We start from the raw sequence: 19,280 nt of genomic DNA, 5'->3' as shown, positions 1-19,280 counted from the left end.
CATCCCTGTCTCTCCACCTAGAGGCCAGCACCATCTAGACCTTTGTGCTAACCTTGGCCTTGTTCTCTTTTATGGGCTGACCACCTATGGACGCATCTTGAAGACTTCTGATGTAGCCTATGTTTGACTTTAATGTGTATGAGATGACACCGTTTCTGTGTGCCTGGCTCCTTTGCTCACTGTCAGGTCTGTGAGATCAGTGGTGTTATAGCTGAATCTCTTCATTTTATTCCATGTTTTGCTTTATAGTTGCATGAGTGCTCTACAGTTATTTATCCATCCCACTACCGAGGGAGCTATTTCCCTCCAGATCCAGGCTATTAGAAGTAATCCTACCATGAATGTTTCATTATGTCTCCTGGGGCTCATGCATGAACACTTCCAGGAGTGGACCTGCGTGGTTACCAAGTAGGTACATGATCAGTGTCGCTAGGCACCGTCTCCCTCTTCCCAAAGTCATGGCTCCAATTCACATCCTGTCAGCAATGAAAGTTTTTACTGCTTCCCCTTCTCCCTGACACACGGTATTTTCTGGGCTTTAAATTATTACCCATTTTAACATTTTTTTGAATGAATGAGTGAATTGGTGACCAGGAATTCTGCCACAGCTGGCTGGTCGCCCATGTGGGGAATGTCCCCACTAACCAGGAGATGGAAAGTTTCTGAGGGCTACTTTCCAGCAGGGTCTCTCACTCTGCCTGCGACCTCATCTCAACCACCACCTGAGGGAGCGGGTTCTCAGTAATACATGGGACACTGAGGCCTGGAGCAGGAATTAGGGGAGGCTGGGCCCCCACTTGCCTCCCTACCAGAGACCGGACACAGGGGCTTAGTCCCTGCTATGGTTGGAAAGCGGCACGCCCCAACTCACATGGAAATGTAATTCTTCGTAACAGTGTTAAGAGCTGGGGTTTCACGGGGGTGATGTCTTCATGAAAGGAAATGGGTCAGTTATTTCACAAGTGGGTTCCCAGTAAAAAGGGTGAGTTCACTCTAATTCCCTCTCTGTCTTCCTTGCCTTTCCATCACGCTATGCCCCGGCACACAGCCTCTCACCAGATGTGAGCGCCACGCTCTTAGACTTCCCAGGCTCCAGAACCACAAGCAATAAACTTCTGTTTATAATTTCACCCCATCTGTGGTATTCTGTTATGACGGCTGCAAACAGACAAAGACAGTCTTCCCTTCTGGGGTCCCGTTGCTAGAGGACCTTTCTGCAGCCAACCTTACACCATGGGCATCTGAATTCCCTCCCTCTCTTGAACCCTCAGCTTCCTATAGCACATAGTATCATCAGGAACAGTGAGAAGACGGCCGTGTGCACCCCAAGGACAAATTGGGGAGCCCTTAGAGAGGAAGCTAGTCCAGCCCATCTAGGCCCCAGACCCCTGTCTGGGAGACCCAGCCCCAAGTGGTCCCCCAGAGCCCAGACTCACAGAGCTGGCCCTGTCTTTTCTCCAGATGGCTGCTTTCTCCCACTGCCCTGATCTTTGATTCCCTGGCGCAGGCCCCAGCGATCTCCCAGTTCACCCATATGTGCCTTCCCCGCTCTTGGCACCAGCACCCTGGCGCTGAGGTCCAATCAGTGATGGCAAGGTAGTGTGCTTTCTCAAGGGGCCCTGTAGTTCCTCCCCCAGAGCTATTCCTGGCCTGGGTGCCTCCCCACCCCTCTGTCCCCCTGCCTGACCTGACCCCACAGCTGGGAATCGCTTGCTGGGGGTGGGGCAGCCCCCAGCTATATAAGCCTGGACCTAGGTGTCCTTGCCACCCTGGAGGCCCAGACCCTCCCCTGGCAACCCCTGAGCACTCCAGCTACATCAGCAGCCGGCCCAACAATGGCAGAAAAAGCCACCTCCGAGGCTCCTGCCTCTGGCCCAGAGGAGACAGCATCTGAGCCTGCCAAGGTGCTCACGGCAGGACCTTCTGGAGGAGTGGCAGTATCAGAGTCCACTGGGGAAGAGCAGGCTGGGGAGCCCCAGGAGCCTGCCTCTCAGGCACCTGTCCCCTCAGCACCTGCAGCCCCTACAACTCCCACAGCTCCTGTAGCCACTAAGCCTGCACCTCCAAGTGAAGGTGACCAGAGACGGGCAGGGTAGAGGGGGAGACGGCATGCAGGGAGGGGCTCCTGGCGTCAACCTCCTCTTCTCACCCTGGCTTCCCCTCAGATATTCCCAGCTCCCCGCTGCTGCTGACCATCGTGGATGTGAGCCACAACTCTGTGACTGTGAGCTGGGAGCCCCCCGAGAAGCTGGGGAGGCTGGGGCTACAGGGCTACATGCTGGAGCTCTGCCGAGAGGGAGGTGAGCCGGGCTCAGGCTTGCATGTACCCACGGGAGGTGGGGCAGGGCACAGTGGGTTGAGGGGCAATGCAGAGGGAGGGAGTGAAAGCAGAGGTCTCCCTAGCACCCTTGCCTAGCCTCTTTTGCTCCTCTGGGACCTCTGAAAGTGGGGCTGTGCTGTGACCTAGAAGCCCCCTCACCCTCTAGCTCCAGGGAGCTTCTGAGGTACATGAGGGTGGGGGACACTGGGCACCACTCTGATAAGAAGGGAAGGAGGAGCCAAGCCTCAGAAGATTCTTCTCAGGGAGGGCAATGTAGGAAGGCAAGAGCAGTGAGACTGCGGAGGGGGGAACAACAGACAGTAATGATAAAAGGGGATGGGAGAGGAGTTTGGCCCAAGTCCTGCTACTGTTATCCTCCTCCATGACACTCACATTTGTCCTGGCCTCTACCTCTGCCTTGCTTCATAATTTTGTCCTGGCCTCTACCTCTGCCTTGCTTCATAGTTTTGTAAATGCATCAAACCTTCTCAGGGCTTCAGCAACCCTTCTCTGGCCACATTCTAGGGCTCTAACATCAGGTATCTTTGATGTCACTTAACACTAAGAAGTCAGAGAGGGTGGGAGGAAATAAGGGCTGGGGCGGGAGGTCAGCTTTCCCAGATCACCACGGAGAAGGGAGCCCCCGGTCATGTCACCAAGGCCTTACTGCCCTCTGTTCTGCTCAGCTTCGGAGTGGGTGCCTGTGAACCCCCGGCCCATGATGGTGACCCAGCAGACAGTGCGGAATCTGGTTCTGGGAGAGAAGTTCTTCCTGCGAGTGGCTGCAGTGAGCTCCGCTGGGGCTGGCCCGCCGGCCGTGCTGGACCAGCCTGTCCATATCCAAGAGAACATCGGTAAAGCCCATCCTCACCTCTTGCTTCCTAGCCCTTACCTAGCAGAAAGACCGAGGCCATCCAAGCAAACATGTCCCCTCCCACAGCCACACACACAAGCCACATGCGAGGGCCATCTTGCCTGGAAAAAGTGTCAGGCGGCTTCTCTCAGCAGCAAGGGGCTCTGGAGGTCAAAGAAACCATTTCCCCCAGTGGTCTTGCCCTGGGCATTAGGGAGAGGCTTCCTGCTGCCCAGAAGTGAAAGCACAGCTTCCCTGGTCACCTTTCTCAGGGTCCCAACGTTGAGAGGCCATCTGTCCCCCTTCTAGCTCACCTTAATCCCTCCAGCAGCCATGGCAGCTCATTTTCTGCCCATTTCCTAAGGTCTGGGTTCCAGATTCTTTCAAGGCATCTGGAATATAGAAGCCCTGCTTTCCCCCATCTTCCACAGCCTGCTGGGAAGAGCTGGGGCTGCTAAAGGCCCTCCAAGCCTTCTCCAAGAGGGCAGTGGCTTGCTGGGGACCTGGAGACCAGCTGCTGTCCCCGTTGCTAATATTTCTATTTGCAGGGTGTATTAGCCTCAATCCTACCCTCGCTGCCCTCCCAGAGCTGATCAGGTTTCAGTCTGTTAATGGCAATGAGTCACTGGGTCTCAGGTCTCTGGGGACAGTGCAAGGCCCCACGGTGAAGAGAGACGCACACAAGCAGGTGGCCTGAGGGCTTCTCCCTCTTCCTTCATGCTCCTCCAGGGGGACAGATGGCTCCCAGTGGAGGCTTGGAGCAGAACCACATAGTTCTGCACAAGGTGGACAGGAGGACAGGGTGTCGTGGCCACAGGAAGGGTCAGGTTTGGATTCAAGGTGATACTCAACCCTGACGCTTGAGACACATGCCAGCTTAGAGCCACAAGTTGTTGTGGCTGATGCATCAACACCAAGAGATCCCAAAGGGCCCAGGGACACCCTCAGTGCCACCCAGCCTTTTGGTGACAGTCTTAGATTCAGATGTCCACACAGGAACCGTCATGCTCCGCTGGGCTGCAAGGCATTTTGCTGGTGGCTTTCAAAGCCCAGGACATTGCCAGTCTTGGAGCAAGGCACAGCCCCAAGTGGCAGTTGTAGTATGGCTGTGTTGACTGTAGCCTGGAGACGACAGAAAGCCTTCCTGTTTGGGAGAGTCCTAGACCTTCCCCCAGGGGCCCTGGGAGCTCAGACTCAGAGAGGCCTCTGAGGGCCAGCATTGAAGGAGCCAGGCAGACTAGCACCCACTTCTCTATTAAAATTCCTCTGGCAGGAGAGGAGGGGATTTCCTGGAGAGAAACGGGGCGGGGGGGCGCGGCAGCCATGAACAAGTGTGAAACAGCCTGGCTTCTTGTGGGCAGGGCAGAGTGAGGGCCTGTCCAGGATCCTCAGCTGCTCAGCTGTCGCTCCTCAGCCACCTGGAACTGCCAAGCATTCTTGACCCCCTGCAGCTGCCCAGAGAGCATTCCTGGCCTGTGACCCTCAAGCCAAGTGCCTGCTCAGCTAATCCTTGGAGACACAGTGTTCCTTCTCACTGTCTCCTTCTTGGCCGCCCTTCATGCCATGACCAACTGTTCCCACCTGTTTGTTACTGAGGGGCCACCTCCAGGGACAGGGACCATGGCCGCTGCAGCTTCCCTTGGAATGTCCAGAGACTTCAGTGGCTGTGCTGAATTAGGGTGTGGTCAGCAAGGTGTTTCTCTGCCATTGCAGGGGGCCAAAATAGGAAGACTTCCCAACTTTGAGAGTAAAGATTAGGCGGAGACATAAGAAGAAGGGGCTATACCTGCCCCAGCCTCATTTTGGTGGGAAAAGACTGCAATGTTCCCAAAGGATTGAGCAAGCAGGGTCTCACAAAGGGGTCTCTGAAAGTCCTGCACCATGGTGTGACGGGAAGCTGGATCAGCAGGTTGATGGCTGGCATTGCCTCCCTCCCTAGTTCAGGCTAAGAGATACAATACCTGTCCTCCTGCAGGGGGAGACAGAGAGCTGATTGCCGCTCCATCTGGACCAGGAGAATGCCTGGGCTGCAGGGCAAATCCTAGCCTGACAGGGTCGAGGTGCCAAAGGAGTGCCTGGGATGCTTACCAGTTCACACTATGGAGGGCCTGACCTCCCTGGAACCTCTTGACTCTCAGTTGCCCAAGGCCCTCAAGGGATTTGGGCCCCTCCACCTCGGCACTGACAGCATTGCCCTTCTCACAAGGAGGCAGCCGGGACACACCCAGGAGTCCTCCTGTCTGGCCAGCAGCCCACGCCAGCTGTCCCCTACCCCTGCCTCAGGAGCTCCATGCAGCTGTCCACCTGCCATGATCAGCCTAGACTCTTTCTTTCATGCAGAGCCTCCCAAGATCCGTGTCCCCCGTCACCTTCGTCAGACCTACATCCGCCTCGTGGGAGAGTCCATCAACCTGCAAATCCCCTTCCAGGTGGGTCTGCCTGCTCGGAGGGAGCGCAGAAGAGCAAGAGCCAGGATGATATGTGTCGGGGAGCACAGGAAGTGTCAGTGTCCCCATGGGGTCTCCTGAGGACCACAAAGACTGCCTTGGCCTCTCTCCATTGTGCATACAACTCTGTTGTAATTCTCCAGCTTGCAGACAGGCAGGCAGGCCCCAGGGCAGGTTAGATGCCTGGAGGACATGTCTCTGGGCAGCACTTGTGGCTCCAGCTTTTGCAGCTCTGGGCCAACAGAGTAGGCTCCTGGGCACAGCTCCAGACACCCCTGGAGCTGGTGGGCATGGGCTCCAGCACCTGCCACACTCACCTGAGTACTCCTTCCTGCCAGGGGAAGCCCAAGCCTCAAGCCTCATGGACCCACAACGGCCAGGCTCTGGACAGCCAGCGAGTGAGTGTGCGCAGCGGAGATCTGGACTCTATCCTCTTCATCCGCTCAGCCCAGCGCTCTGACTCAGGCTGCTATGAGCTCACCGTGCAGCTGGAAGGCCTGGAAGCTAAGGCCACCATTGATATCCTGGTGATTGGTACGGGTCGGGGGAGAAGGGGCTGCCTCTTGGGACTCAGAGCTCCCCTTTCTACCTTAGAGCTGCTGGCAGGTGGTGAGCAGGCTAAGGAAGCATTGCAGGAGACAAATATTGGGTGTGAGCACTTCGTGGCAGGCCCAGCCTCATACTCACTTCCCTCCTACTCTTATCCTGCAGAGAAGCCGGGACCCCCCAAGAGCATCCGGATACTGGATGTCTGGGGATGCAATGCTGCCCTTGAGTGGACCCCACCCCAGGACACAGGCAACACAGAGCTCCTGGGCTACACGGTGCAGAAGGCAGATAAAAAGACAGGGGTGAGCCGGCGGAGGCCGAGTAGGGTGGGGGAGGAAGTGGCCAAGATATCTGGGAGGGTCCATCCCATTATGAGTCACCCGACCCCACTCCAGTGCCACTGCTAACTGAATCCTTAAGTGGCCCTCAGCAAGACTGCCTGCTCTATTCCTCAGTTTCCTCCTGAAGGCTGCAGGAGGGGCTGGAATGGGCTCTCTGCTGCCTTTCAATCTCCAAAGCTGTGTTTCTGGAATTTAATGTGTCTGGGAATCACTTGGGAGTTTGCTAAGATGCAAATTCTGATTCAGTAGGTCTTGCTAGAGGCCAGCTCTTGCATTGCAGAAAGTGCCAGGTTCTGCTGAGATTGCATATCTGCTGGCGCACTTTGCATAACCAGGCTCTAGAGTCCTCTGAGAACATCACAGAGCTCACCTGAGTGTTCACCTGAGCAACGCAGGAGACCCTTCTCCCAATTCAAAGTCCCTGAGGCTCAAAACTGGATGGCTCGGTCTCCCAGGGATAGTCCCTGCAAGGAGTAAGCAAGGAAACTGAGACAGGGGTGAGAGGTGAGGGTGACGAGCCGGGGTCTCCGCAGCAATGGTTCACAGTGCTGGAGCGCTACCATCCAACCACCTGCACCATCTCCGACCTCATTATTGGCAACTCGTACTCCTTCCGGGTCTTCTCAGAAAACCTGTGTGGCCTCAGCGACTCAGCCGCCACCACCAAGGAGCTTGCACACATCCAGAAGGCAGGTGGGTTTGGGCTGGGCAGGCATCCTGACTCTTACCCTGTCTCCACCTCTTCCTTGGTGTCCCCCATCCCTCTCTCCGGGCTTCTCCTGAGTACCTGCTCCCTGGAACTTTTGCTGCTTTCCTCCCACTCCACAGTTATGTGCACAACATAAACACACACACACACAGGCACAGAGTAACTATAAAATGGATGTGGCAGATTGATGCTAAACACATCAGTGCAAATCCATGCAGATGAGCAAGCCCCCTCAGGAGGCTGTGCACTTATCATAGAGATGTGTATGACCGCAATAGTGCAGTGGTCTGTGGATCGCATGCATAGTATCCCACAGGACCCACCCTGAAGGGCAATGTGTGCGTGATAGGCAGACCCTGGCAAGTTCATAAAAGCACAAACCTCCCTGCCCAAAGAGAACACCACACCAATGCACAGGAGATATGGCATTTACTGTCTCCAACAGGCACCTGAGCCTTTAGCATCAAATGTAGAATTCCAGGCCTTCTTCCCACTACCCGACATGTCTGAGGCCCTCCCCACCAGATTGTGTGGGCTCTGGAAAGTGCACTCTTGTTAACTCCAGACCGAGATGCACAGAATTGGGAAGAAATTTTTGTTTCTAAAAAAAGAAGCCAGATGGGTCTCCAAAGACAAAGAAATGAAATGTGGTATCTCCAGGTCACGGGTCTCCACCTTCTGCCGAGATCTGCCAAGATCTGCTTGTGGCTCCAGTTTTCCTGCTCACAGCTCCCCCTCTGCTCCCCTGACCCCCCTCAGCCCCGAGTCACTTTCCTTCCCTCTGTGATGTGCTCTATGTTCCTCGAAGGCATCATGACTTGCTTCCCAAAGACTTGGGGTGAGACCAGTCTTACAAGGTCTCCTCTACTCCTGTAACCTCACATTCTCCCCTGAATCCAGATATCACTGCCAAACCTAAGGGGTTTGTTGAGCGAGACTTCTCAGAAGCACCCTCATTCACCCAGCCCCTGGCTGACCACACCTCGACCCCTGGCTACAGCACCCAGCTGTTCTGTAGCGTCAGAGCATCACCCAAGGTGAGGGCCCTGGCCTGGGCGACAGATGGGGACAGGAGAGTTAGAGAATCTTCCAGGCATCTGTACTAAGGGCTGCAGGTGGCCCTTTGGGATGTGGTCGCAGGCCATACCCTTCCCTGACCTTGTCTTTTCTGTCTGCACCTCCAGCCCAAGATCATCTGGATGAAAAACAACATGGACATCAAAGGTGATCCCAAGTACCGTGCCCTCTCTGAGCAAGGGGTCTGCACCCTGGAGATCCGGAAACCCAGTCCCTTTGATTCTGGGGTCTACACCTGCAAGGCCATCAATGTGCTGGGGGAGGCATCTGTGGATTGCCGGCTGGATGTCAAAGGTGAGGTCACTCCCCAGTGACCCTGCCATGGATGGGAGAACAGAGACCACCTCTTTGGAGACTGGACTAGATGCAGATCAGAGCAAAAAACTAAGGCAGAACAGACAGGGGCAGTGAGGATGAGTCAGGCTGTTTGAGTAACTTTCCAAGCAGGAGCATGGCCCAATGTTTTGAGGGAGGTGTAACCTTGAGCGTCTCATTCCCTCCAGCCTTCCCCAAGCTCTAACCTGCAGGATCTCTTCCAGCCTCAGCCACACACTGAAGAGTGACGGGAAGAGGCTGGGATGAAGAGACAGGTAGGTGGCTCTGCTATGTCTGGGGGCAGCAGGGAAGCAGAGAGGAGGCTGGGAGCAGGGGAAGGGTGGGGAGAAAAGACAGCAGCCAGATCTGGGTATAATTCTGTAGTTAGGGCCACTAACGCACATGTCCAGGCTCATGCAGCAGCCTTGCATTGCAGGGCAATGCTGGTGAGGCCTAGAGGGGCTGATGCAGTGAGTGGTCGCAGGGCAGGCATCTGGTCCTGGTCCTGAGTGACCTTAGCATGGACAATCCCTTTGGCTCTGTTTCCTCATCTGAAAAATGGGGACAACAGCCCCTGTTCTATCTTCCTTCCTGTAGCAGTTCTTAGGCTCTGGGTAAGTCAGGAAGGATCTAGAACCGTACTGGGCACAGCTCAGCCCTGGGCATCAGGCCTGAAGGAGGGAGGGGAGGAGATATAACCTTCCCACTTCTAATTGCTCTTCTAACACGTGGTGGTGCTCAGCCCGTACCAGGGCTCTGTTCCAGCAGGACTTGTTCTCTGCCGGGTCCTGCAGGCCTGAGGAGCCAGTCCCAAAATGTAGCTTTGTAGTTACCCAAGACCTGCATTTCTGTACAACGGCTGATGGAACCATCCCTGCTGCCTGCTGGCCTCCCACCCAGAAGACCGAATCTAGGACCCAAGAGTGGGCCTGGCAGGCGCCGGGCCAGGCCTCCTGGCACAGGGGGCACAGGAGGTGCAGGGGTCAGAGCACCCTGCAGAGCTGTGCACTGGGTGAGAAGCATCCAAATAAAGGTGTGGTGTGATGATGGCAGCACAGGACCTCTGTGGCAGTGAGCATCATTGTGAAGGGGGAGGTGCAGTGTCACTACGCGGGGGCATCTGAATGTGCCACTATGTGGAAGGTGCTGTCAGGAAGGGTCTCAAGATGCCACAGGGCATTTTCTAGGCACGAGTGGTCCAGACCTTGCCTTCTGACTCAGGGTGCGTAACTATAGCAATAGAAACACCTCTCTGGCACCCTCCTGACTCCAACCACCCCCACGTCCCCCTCTCATCACTTCTTCCTGCCCCCACTCTGTCTTCTCTGCTGAAGCTGTCTTGGTTCCTCTGACAGTGGTGTCAGTGGGTGCTAGTGACACTGTCTCCATGAAGGTTCACGGTCTTTTATTAGTCACACGGGCCTCCACTGGGAGCCAGGGACACCCCATCTCCAACAGAGGCAGAAGCCTGGAGTCAGTCACACTCAGAACCCACGAACTGGACAACCATCTCTTCCCCACCCCTCCCCCCACAATGGGGCTCAGGGCTCTTGGCATGGGGTGAGTTCATCTATCTCAGAACCTCAGGCCTGGGCTCTATCTGTACCACAGTTTCCGAAATCCCCCCAAAGTAAGCCACATGCCAGGGCTCTTTAGGATTTTAAATGCCAGTAAGAGCCCTGCCCACACGCTCAGGAGGGTGGTCCCTTCTGCTCTGTTCCAGCCCACCACACCCCAGCCCAGGAGTCAGCCTCCAGATGTTTCTTTCCTTTGCCCCATCCCCAAAGAGGGCTGCATGCTCCCAAGAACTGAATCTTTCTTCTCCATCGGCCCCAGAGGCAGCAGTGATGGTGTCTCTTCAGACAGTCTAGGCCTGTCACTGAGAGCTGGTGGGACATGGTGGCCTGGAAGACAGGAAGTTACCCTCCAGGATCCTTGGACGCTCAGGGCAAGGAGAGTTCGGTGCTGCCTCCTGGTGGATGCTTGAGGCCAGTGGCTACAAAACCACACTCCCCAGGGTTTGGAGGCCCCACTGGGAATCCAGGGGCTGGTGGAGAATAAAGCAAATGTGAGAAATGATTTCCAGACCGCTCCTTCTGCCTCTCTCAAGTATAATCCCAGGCTTCCCAGGGTTAGGAGAGCAGGCACCCTGACCCTGTCATCATCAAAATGCAGAATCTTTGAAGTTGGCAACTGATGCTCCTTGATTCCTGCCCTTTAGCTGCTCCTGGCCTCCTTCTAGAGAGCAGTAAAGAAAGTAAGACCAGATGAAGTCATCATTTCTCCCATCCCTCCATTTTGGGAGGGATCCCCTCCTGTCCTGAAGCTGGGTCCCAGGCAGGGCTGCACCACCAACTCCCAACACCAGTAGATTCCCTTACGTGGCTTCAAGGGCCTGAACATCCTTGCCCAGCCCCAAAGCTTCCTCTGCTGTCCTGCCTAGCACAGGCCCAGCCCTGGATCACTGGACCACACATGGGATGGTAGGGCAGATACAGGGGCTCAGAACACTTTCCTCTTGCCTCATACTATCTGGTTCTTTTCCCCTGGGACTACCATCCCAAGCCTGCTCCTGATCCTCAAGACTCAGGGCCATTAACTTCTTGTGGACAGGCCCCTGCTCCATGGGCATCTCCTCAGAGCCTCCCCGTGTCATAGCCACAGCCCAGTTGTGGAAGGCCCAGCAAGACCAGAGGGACAGTGGGGAGGTGAGGTCTGGTCTGAAGCCTGCTAGACATGGGCTAGAGGGAGCAGATGCAGCCTAGTCATCCACCTTCTCTTCAGGGAGGTCCTCATCAATGGGGGGCTCTGGCTGGCAGCGGAAGTGGTCACTCCAGATCTTAAGGAAGGTCACCCGGAACTTCTGGATGCGGAAGGCATAGACGATGGGGTTCATGGCTGAGTTGCCGTGCGTGAGGAAGATGGCAATGTAGGTGAGGATGGTGGGCTTGTGGCAGGTGGGACAGAAGAGGGTGATACAGTTCAGTATGTGCAGGGGCAGCCAGCTAAGGGCAAAGAGGAAGAGGATGAGGGCCAGCGACTTGGCGATCTTCAACTCCTTCCCGTAGTACTTCTGCGGGTCACCAGAGGAGGCTGACACCTTTTTGCTGAGCTGCTTTCGAATCAAGTAGAAGACCTCCAGGTAGATGAGGACCATGAGGAGCAGTGGTGGCAGCACCCAGACGAAGAAGTTGAAGTAGACCATGTACTCCATGCTGATGACCTTCTCGAACTCGCACTTGATCATAGGTTCCCCAACGCTGCCGTTGGCTGCCCATGCCATCTCGACCTTACTCAGATTGTTCCAGCCAAACATAGGTGTCAGGCCCACCACAAGGGAGAGAATCCAGCAGCCAGCGATGGCCACTGCCGCCCTCCGTGGGGTTACCACCGTCTTGTACCTGTGGGACAGGAGGGCAGAGTATGAGAAGCTGCTACCCAGCAGTCATGAAGGCACCTCTGAGGTTCATCTGGCCTCTGGGAGGTTCCTAGAGGACACCCCCTCCCCATCAAGGACCCAGAGAGTAGGAGAGTGTGGTCACAAGATCTAAGGTCACATGGAAGGTGACAGTACTGTCCTGTGCTTCCTAATATATGGCTCACCAAGAAGCCAGGTGATTAACAAGTCACTGTTACACTAGGGCCTGCTGACTCCACCGTCATCAAAACCTTCCCTCACCTGTCCTACTTTCCCCTGTCAGCACCCCATCGCCCACCTCCATCTTTACCTCCCATCCCTTCCCGATCACTACACACGCTCGTGCCTACGGGGTGGGCCTCATGAGGCGGCAACCCTAAGCTAAGTTATAGATTCTCAGGAACTAAAACTGGTGTTCACTGAGTATCTGCTATACACTAGATACTTCCACCCATTCACTCATTCACGCAAGCTTGCAGACGTGGGTGCATTATTCAGCAAATATTTATCAAGTGCTTTTTGTCATTGCTGTCCAGGCTGTGGATAGGAAAAAAGATTCATGCCACTATGTAGCTCACATTATGGGGGAAGAGACCAGTAACACAAAAGTAAGGAAATAAATAGGACAGTAGATGGTGAATGTCCTTCAAAGGAAACAAGCAGGATGATGTCAAGGGACAGAGTTTCCCAACCTTCTTCATGTCAGGACACACAAATAAGATAAAAAACATTCGGGTGACACAGAAAAGATGAGGCAGCCCGTGGGCCGCAGGTTGAGGGTTTTGATATTTTGGGCGCTCCCCACCTCCCTTTAAACTAACCCAGCCAACAGCCAGCCTTGTCTCTTCTACCCACACACTGGCCTTGGAGAGAGTGCCAGCCTGGCTCTGCAACTTGCCCAGTTGTTATTTTTCCAGGGCCACTCCTGAGAGGGACAGGGTGCCCTCTGAGCATGTAAACAGCTTGCAAGATGAGGGCTGGGAGTGTTGAAGGGGGCCTCTGACTCTATTCTCTCCTGCTCTGAGCCTGCAGAATCTGTAGCTTTCTCCTTCTCAGTGGCGAAGCTTAAGGTCCCTCCTACGCTAGACATCAGCTTTTCTAGACCCCTTCAGATTCATGAAAGGTCACCTGCTCTGTGCAGGCTACGGGGACAGAAAGAGGGGCAGCATGGACGGAGAAGCTAGACACCTCCTTCCTGCACCTTCTAGAAGACAGGCATGAGAAGGGACTTTTGGAACCTCGTATCACTCCTCTTTGCCATTCCAAAGGAGGAAGTGAGGGCCTTGGATGCTGCTACTCCACACTCTCTACTCTGTGGTCACAAGAGGATGCAGCTGACCCATTCACTTGAGCCCTGCTCCTCCACTGTTATGAAAGCTCACCCCTCTCCTTGTATTCCCAGGAGAACGGCTGCCAGGCCTGGGGCACAGGCTGGAAGGTGGAAGACCCGAATGTGGGCCCCAGGTCTGCAGCATACAAGCTCAACTCCTCCTCTGTAAAATGAGACCTACTTCGGAGGACAAGGATCGAAAAAGATAATATGTGCAAATGCTCTGCAAACACCCTGCCAAGACTCCTTAGCGTAAGCTCTCGCCCTTCTGAGCTCCTAGACAAACACATACCTGGAACAACTCCAAGGTCCCATGGTGCTCAGCAAACATGGCCTGAATGCTGTTAAAACATCTTGCTCAGGTCTGGCTCCTGTGGTCTTAGAGTGTCTTCCTACCCCCATGCCCAACAAATACGGTGTAAGAAGGTCTGGGCACAAGTCTTTGGGGAAAGACCAAAGGCACGTATGTCATTCTGTGGGACACTGTCTCGGCCATCACCCAGCGAAGGCTGGGCCAGGTCCCTAAGGTAGCAACCAAAGGAGGCTGGGCTGTAGCTGCAACGGGAAGCTGCAACGCACAGATATCCTAGTCCCATTCCATTTATCATTTCTTTTTTTGTTTGTTTTGTTTTTTTTCTGGTACTGGGAATCAAACTCACGACCTTGCGCTTGCCAGGCAGGCACTCTGCCACTGAGCTAAATCCCCAACACCCCCATTTATCATTTCTATCACATCTGTCACTTACAAAGGTTTTTCACAGTCAGTCTCAGGTGGGCCCCATAACTGCGCTGTGGGGAGAGAGAGAAATCCCAAAATTCTGCTGGCCCAGGACTCCTGACTCCAGTCTAGCTCTCCTTCTGGGCCCTGGCTGACTATATGGGGTTTAGATGTTGATGATGGGAAGTCTCAGGATACCCAGGCAGCTGCTTTAAAATGGAACCTGCTAGACCCTGCTCAAAGAGGGTGCCAGCCAGAGACAGGTGTGCATCAGGTGACCTCTGGTGCCCTGAGGACTGGAGTCTAACCCAAGACCCCCATCTGGGCAGTGATGACCTACTGAGGGAGGTGAGATGGGCACTGCCAGTGTCTCAGATGGGAGAGAGGGCAGCGGCTACTGCTAGCTGGAGAGGTGCTCCATCTCTCAATCCCCTCCATCTCCCACCCTTCCTGCCCGCCCAGAGCCCCAGGGTTAAAGCGTTCCTGGGGCTTTTCCAGGATTGGGTCCTGGCCGACCCTGTGCACAGGGTATCTGTCTCATCTGTTTTTCTTGCTATTTTCTCCTTGGTGGGAAAGGGCAGGGTCCAGGACCTTGGCTGTGGTGGGGCCGGCTCTCACAGGGCCCAGAGACATTCACCTCTTCTACACGTGGGAAAGTGGAGCAGAGGTGCCCGTGGGGAAGGGGTATGGAAGGTTTCTCTAATGCTAGAAGATGTCCCTCCCAATTGCCCCCTGCCCGAGGGAGCTGTGTGAGAACTAGACAGAGCATTGGCCACTTTCAGGAGTGTGTAGTCACAGACAGTGGGGACAGGGACACACCAAATGGGGCTGGTCCACAGGTGAGCAGGACAGACAGTTCCTTAGAGATACAGCTGAAGGAGGTGGGGTGTGCCCACCACCTCCAAAGTCTTCTGCCCGGTACAGAGCATCTCACCTTTGCGTTAAGAGCTGCTTCTGGGGGTGGTATTTCTAAAAGCCAACGTAACGCTAACTCCAAAGGATCAATTAATGGGTACCATCTTACTGATGATGACAAGGTAAAAAGACTGGGTACGTGCCTGAGGCAACGGGGTGGCAGGCACCCTGAGAGGGAGAGGGATCGCTGGGGAAAGACACAGAAGGGAGCTACTGTTGAGTCTCTCAGTGATGAGAGAAGGAGGCCCCCAAATCTGCATCCGCAGAGAACAGGGCAGAGGAAGCCATGGCTTCTACCCTGGACGCCCCGCCGGGCTGCCACACAAGAAGGAGATTCTGCAGCTAAGTGAGGGAGGAAACTCAGAAATACTAGTTAACCGATCCACAATAACGACAGTGGTGATAAGGGCTAACATTTATTGCTGCATTCTGTGCCGGGCTCGGACTTTGAACCCTCTGAGCCAGGCACTATTATTACCCCCACTTCCTAGGTGCAGTAACTGACGATCAGAGATTAGGAAGCACGTCCAAGGCCACTCAGCCAGAAAGCAGCCAAGATGGAATTCCTAAGACTGAGGTGGCCCCACCTCCAGAGCACCTAGCGGACCGTCTCTGCCACTCTGGGAGGTGGAGGTCGCGTGCTGCAGACCCCCACACAGGAAGGGAGCTCCAGGAACCCTCCCTGGATTGCGCAGCGCCTGGAGTCTCCCTCCTCTGAGTCTGCCCTCTGTGCGCCATCTGAGTGGCCTGTTCGGGTGCACACACCGCCCAGGCATTTGGCCAGCTGTCTCGTCCCGCTGGGGTGGACCAGGCAGCTGAGGCTCTCTTCCCTTCATTCATTAAGCCTGTACCCTGCAGGCCGAGGGACCAGGTGTAGGGTTTGGGAACACAGAGGGCAGGCAGGCACTCAGGAAAGCACTACTCAGAAGCAAACAAGCCCAGCAGAGCTTTGCAGAGTGAAAAGCCCCATCCGGAAAGCAGGCAGGGCACTGTGAGAGCCAGCGAGGGGCAGCGTGGGCTGCTGGCTTGAGGTCGGGGGCAAGCAGGGGAGCTGAGAGCAGCTCTGAGGAGCCGAGAGCTGAGGGACCACGCGGAGCCAGCCCGGCGGAGATGGGGGGGCAGGGCCTCCCTGGAGAAGGTACAGGGGTCTCCTTGGTGGAGGTGCAGGGGCCGAGGAACAGACAGCCTCAAGAATAGGGGCAAGAGGGGCACGTCCATCAGACCCCTGGGCAAGGACAGTCGCCTCAGGTGGAGGGGGCCACAGTAAAGATTCTGGGGTTTATTCTAAGTGCAGAGGGAAGCTATTTACAGCAGAAGAACAACAGAACTCAATCTCTGCTTCTAAAAGCTAACTCAAGGTGCGGTGTGGAGAGTGTGTAATGGCAGGGCATGAGTGGCAACGAGAAAGCCAAAGTGGGGCATTTTACCATCTAGGTGGGAGGGGAGGCGGAGCTCCAGGAAGCAGGAGTGGGACTGAATGGAAGGACGTGGCTTTGGGGTATATTTGGAAGGGGGTGAACAAGACCTGCTGCTAAGTTTTGCTGTCTGGGTGATGGAAGGACAGCGCGAGGGATGGTACTGATGACAGACTGAGGGGTGGTACTGTCTCCTAAATCTCCATCACCTCCTCTCCCCTTGTACTGAACCCCACTATCCACCTGGGAATGAGACACCTCCAGTAGAGACTCGTCTTTGGGCACACATCCGGGCCACCCACCACCTCAGGGCCTTTGCACTTCCTGTTCATGTCCCAAGATGCTCATTCTCTCCTTATTTAGGTCTCAGGGCAGATGTCACCTCCTCAGAGAAGATTCCAGACAAATAGTCCCTGCCACCCAACAGCCTCTTGCCATTTTAAATTTTCCTGATAGAGGTGATCTCACTTTCTGGCTCTGTAGCTGGGTGCTGATGTATTTGTTTCTCTCCAGGAGAATGTACAAAGCTCCATCATGACAGAGCCTCAATTTTGCATGCGCGGCACTGCTTCCAGTTACCTAGGAAGACTCCTCAGTAACTATCTGTTGAATGAATAATTACACATAAAAATGGATTAACAAATGTATACATCCATATATTCAGAAATGATTGACTGAGAGACTACCACGTGACCCAGCTCAGGGAGCCAGAGATAGAGATGGAATGGCAGGTGCTCAGTTAGAGATGGTCAGTGAAAAAGGCCTGGCCCCAGCTGTGGAGGTAATCACAGAGCCCTGATAAGGACACCATTCCCTGGTTCATGCCCCCACTGTATGGCAGCTGCAGGGTACCTGCTGCTGAATCAGACAGCTATGGTTCCCTGAGTAGGTCCTGTAAAATAAGTCTGCAGTGGTAAGGGCCTCTGATGAGCAAGTGGTACCAGGCCACCAGCCAGTTACTAGCGTGTGCATGGCAGCTCTGAGCCCAGCATTGGCCCTGCACATGGGGAGACCAGCAGAGGCTCCCCTGGCCAGAGCTGGGCTCTGTAGTCTTCCCACCCGCGGTCTAGAGAAGTGGAATCTCCACGCCCTGCTGAATCCCAGCAGGAATCTAAGAGTGTTGAGCTCCTCAACGGTCCTTTGCTTCATGAACTGTCCCCTTTCACAGATGAGATCACTTCCTGTGCACAGAGCAGTGGTCCCTCTCTGCCTACAAGATAGCCCTAAAGAATTCTGTTTGATGGACCAAAACAGCCACTCAGAGGAAGGGGAGAGGTGTTATCGTCGCTGCAAGAACAAGAATGGAGCATGCTGGTCTTGGAGTTGTCTGTTCTTGGCTTTTCTTCCTAGCTCTGCCCCACTCTGTGTTAGCAAGGGGTGGCCCCCGCTGGCTGCATTTCCTAAGCCCCAGAACTGTGGGACTCAAAGGTCCCATAGATAACTGACTCCAAGCTGAGCCACGGTGTGTGTGCTTTGTGATAAAGTCTCTCGGCTCCTGCGGGTCAGCTGGGTCCATGGGAAAATGGAAGCGTTGAAGGAACGCAGAACAATGGAGAAAGGCACTCTTCCCTCTGTCCCAGTCCATCTGGGCCACAGTTATCTGTTTCTTGGCTGGACCTCCCTCCAGACACACTCACCATGGGTCCAGCTACCACCAGCCAACTGCAGCCCCTAGGCTCTAGAGACAGTCTCCTCCCTTGGTCCTCAGGCCTGGCAGTGGCTCACTGGTCTTGCTACTCTCACTGCCTCCTGTTGGTGTCTCAGCACTCCATGCCCTGTGTGGCCAGTGCCTGGCATTGAAGGCCCTCAGTTGTGAGTCTCTGTGCCCCGGGTTTGACCTCAGCAGTTCGGGGTGAGCAGGAAGAACTGAGCCCAGACATCCCAAAGACTCTCACTCAGCGGTGGGAGTGAGCTGGGAGCCAGCAGCCAGTCCCAGACTCACAGTGAATCAGAGAGAGAGAGGCCGCGTGGTGGCTGTGGGAAAGGGTGCTGTGGTCTGTATGAGGGCAGGGATGAGACAGGGCAGGGTCCTCAGGCCTGGCTGCCCCTGCTTTCTGCCACGCGCTCCTCACCCAGCACTGGGCCCAAGGACGGGGAGACAAGGGTTGGGCAGGGCCGAGACAAGGGGCCGAGACCCAGTGTCTGTCTGCAGTGCTGCAGTCTGGAAGTCGGGGACCGCCTCCTCCATCTTCTCTTCCGTGCCTTGCTGGAGAGGGAGCCGTATTTCACAGCTCTGTCCCCTCCCTCTTGCCTCCCTTCTTATCAAGCATCTCAGCCACTTGTGACTGGAAACATGAATCTCAAGACGGGGAAGTAAAGCTTTCAGACTATTAAACTACTTCCTGCAGAGAAATTCTTCCTCCCAAAGGAGAACAGGAAGCCAGATACAATCAAAGGCTCTCCACTTCAGGGGCCAAATGTTTAATAGTAACATTGCCCAAGGGAGTCTGGTTCCCGGCCCTGGGGAGGGGCCAGGATGTCTAGGGCCTCAGAATCCTGCTCCCTTGGAGTCCTGCGACGTCACCCACCATCTCAAACACCGGTGTTCACCAGTCCCTAGAAAAGAAGTCAGGCCAGCTCCCCAGGGTCGGCTGGGGGCTGGAGAGGAGGGGCCCCTCTGAGCTCCTTGGAAGAAGAGAGCTGGATAAACTGATTAGGTCATTAGTGTAATGGGCCTTGGAAATAGCTCTCGGTCACTTGCTGAGGACAAATAATGCCACAGCCTGGTGGAAAAGACAATTAAGTTCGGGTGTGTGATTCCTAAATGGGCCTCTATTCTAGGCAACCTCCCTCCTTCAGATTTGCAGCCCCGCTCTGGGCACTGTAGGTAAAAAAGAAGCACAGGCCCTGCCCCAAGCACACAGGGAGCTGCC

General features: G+C 55.0%; 2 protein-coding genes and 1 long non-coding RNA gene across 20 annotated transcripts in view; 1 reads left to right on the top strand and 2 right to left on the bottom strand.

The window, feature by feature from the left end:
* LOC102008377 overlaps positions 1-5,497 on the bottom strand; it is a 43,278-nt gene extending 37,781 nt beyond the window's left edge. For all 4 annotated transcript variants that reach the window (XR_259524.2, XR_001236960.1, XR_001236965.1 and 1 more), the window contains exon 1: positions 3,488-5,497. This is a non-coding gene — a long non-coding RNA (uncharacterized LOC102008377). The remainder of the gene's footprint in view (positions 1-3,487) is intronic.
* On the top strand, positions 1,608-18,713 carry Mybph (myosin binding protein H). Of its 9 annotated transcripts, XR_001236947.1 has the most exons (12): positions 1,609-2,073; positions 2,166-2,300; positions 3,007-3,174; positions 5,514-5,602; positions 5,959-6,154; positions 6,332-6,471; positions 7,044-7,203; positions 8,120-8,256; positions 8,404-8,590; positions 8,836-8,886; positions 13,432-13,611; positions 15,484-18,712. XR_001236947.1 is itself a non-coding variant. In XM_005375255.2 (11 exons), the coding sequence occupies exons 1-10, from the start codon at positions 1,836-1,838 to the stop codon at positions 8,850-8,852; spliced, it is 1,467 nt and encodes a 488-aa protein (XP_005375312.1). In that variant the 5' UTR covers positions 1,609-1,835; the 3' UTR covers positions 8,853-8,886; positions 10,335-10,690. The 9 variants fall into 9 exon arrangements, 5 of the variants coding, with proteins under 5 accessions (XP_013377988.1, XP_013377976.1, XP_005375312.1 ...); XR_001236939.1 differs by having other exon boundaries at positions 1,608-2,073; positions 8,404-8,886; positions 15,484-18,713; XR_001236943.1 differs by lacking the exons at positions 13,432-13,611; positions 15,484-18,712 and adding an exon at positions 9,354-9,671 and having other exon boundaries at positions 1,608-2,073; positions 8,800-8,886.
* The window catches only part of Adora1 (adenosine A1 receptor), a 34,767-nt gene continuing 25,486 nt past the window's right edge, over positions 10,000-19,280 (bottom strand). For 6 of the 7 annotated variants that reach the window (XM_013522560.1, XM_013522562.1, XM_013522558.1 and 3 more), the window contains 2 exons: positions 11,385-12,012; positions 10,000-10,658 (listed from right to left, as the gene is read on the bottom strand). In XM_013522560.1, the coding sequence (XP_013378014.1) occupies positions 10,608-10,658; positions 11,385-12,012 (679 nt within the window). In that variant the 3' untranslated portion in view covers positions 10,000-10,607. Of the gene's footprint in view, positions 12,013-19,280 lie in introns of all 7 variants that reach the window. The other variant, XM_013522574.1, reaches the window with a different exon arrangement.

This window comes from Chinchilla lanigera, unplaced genomic scaffold (genome assembly GCF_000276665.1).
Source record: "Chinchilla lanigera isolate Chin_1 unplaced genomic scaffold, ChiLan1.0 scaffold00005, whole genome shotgun sequence".
Lineage (NCBI taxonomy): Eukaryota > Metazoa > Chordata > Mammalia > Rodentia > Chinchillidae > Chinchilla > Chinchilla lanigera.
This window is presented reverse-complemented; position numbering and strand designations above follow the sequence as displayed.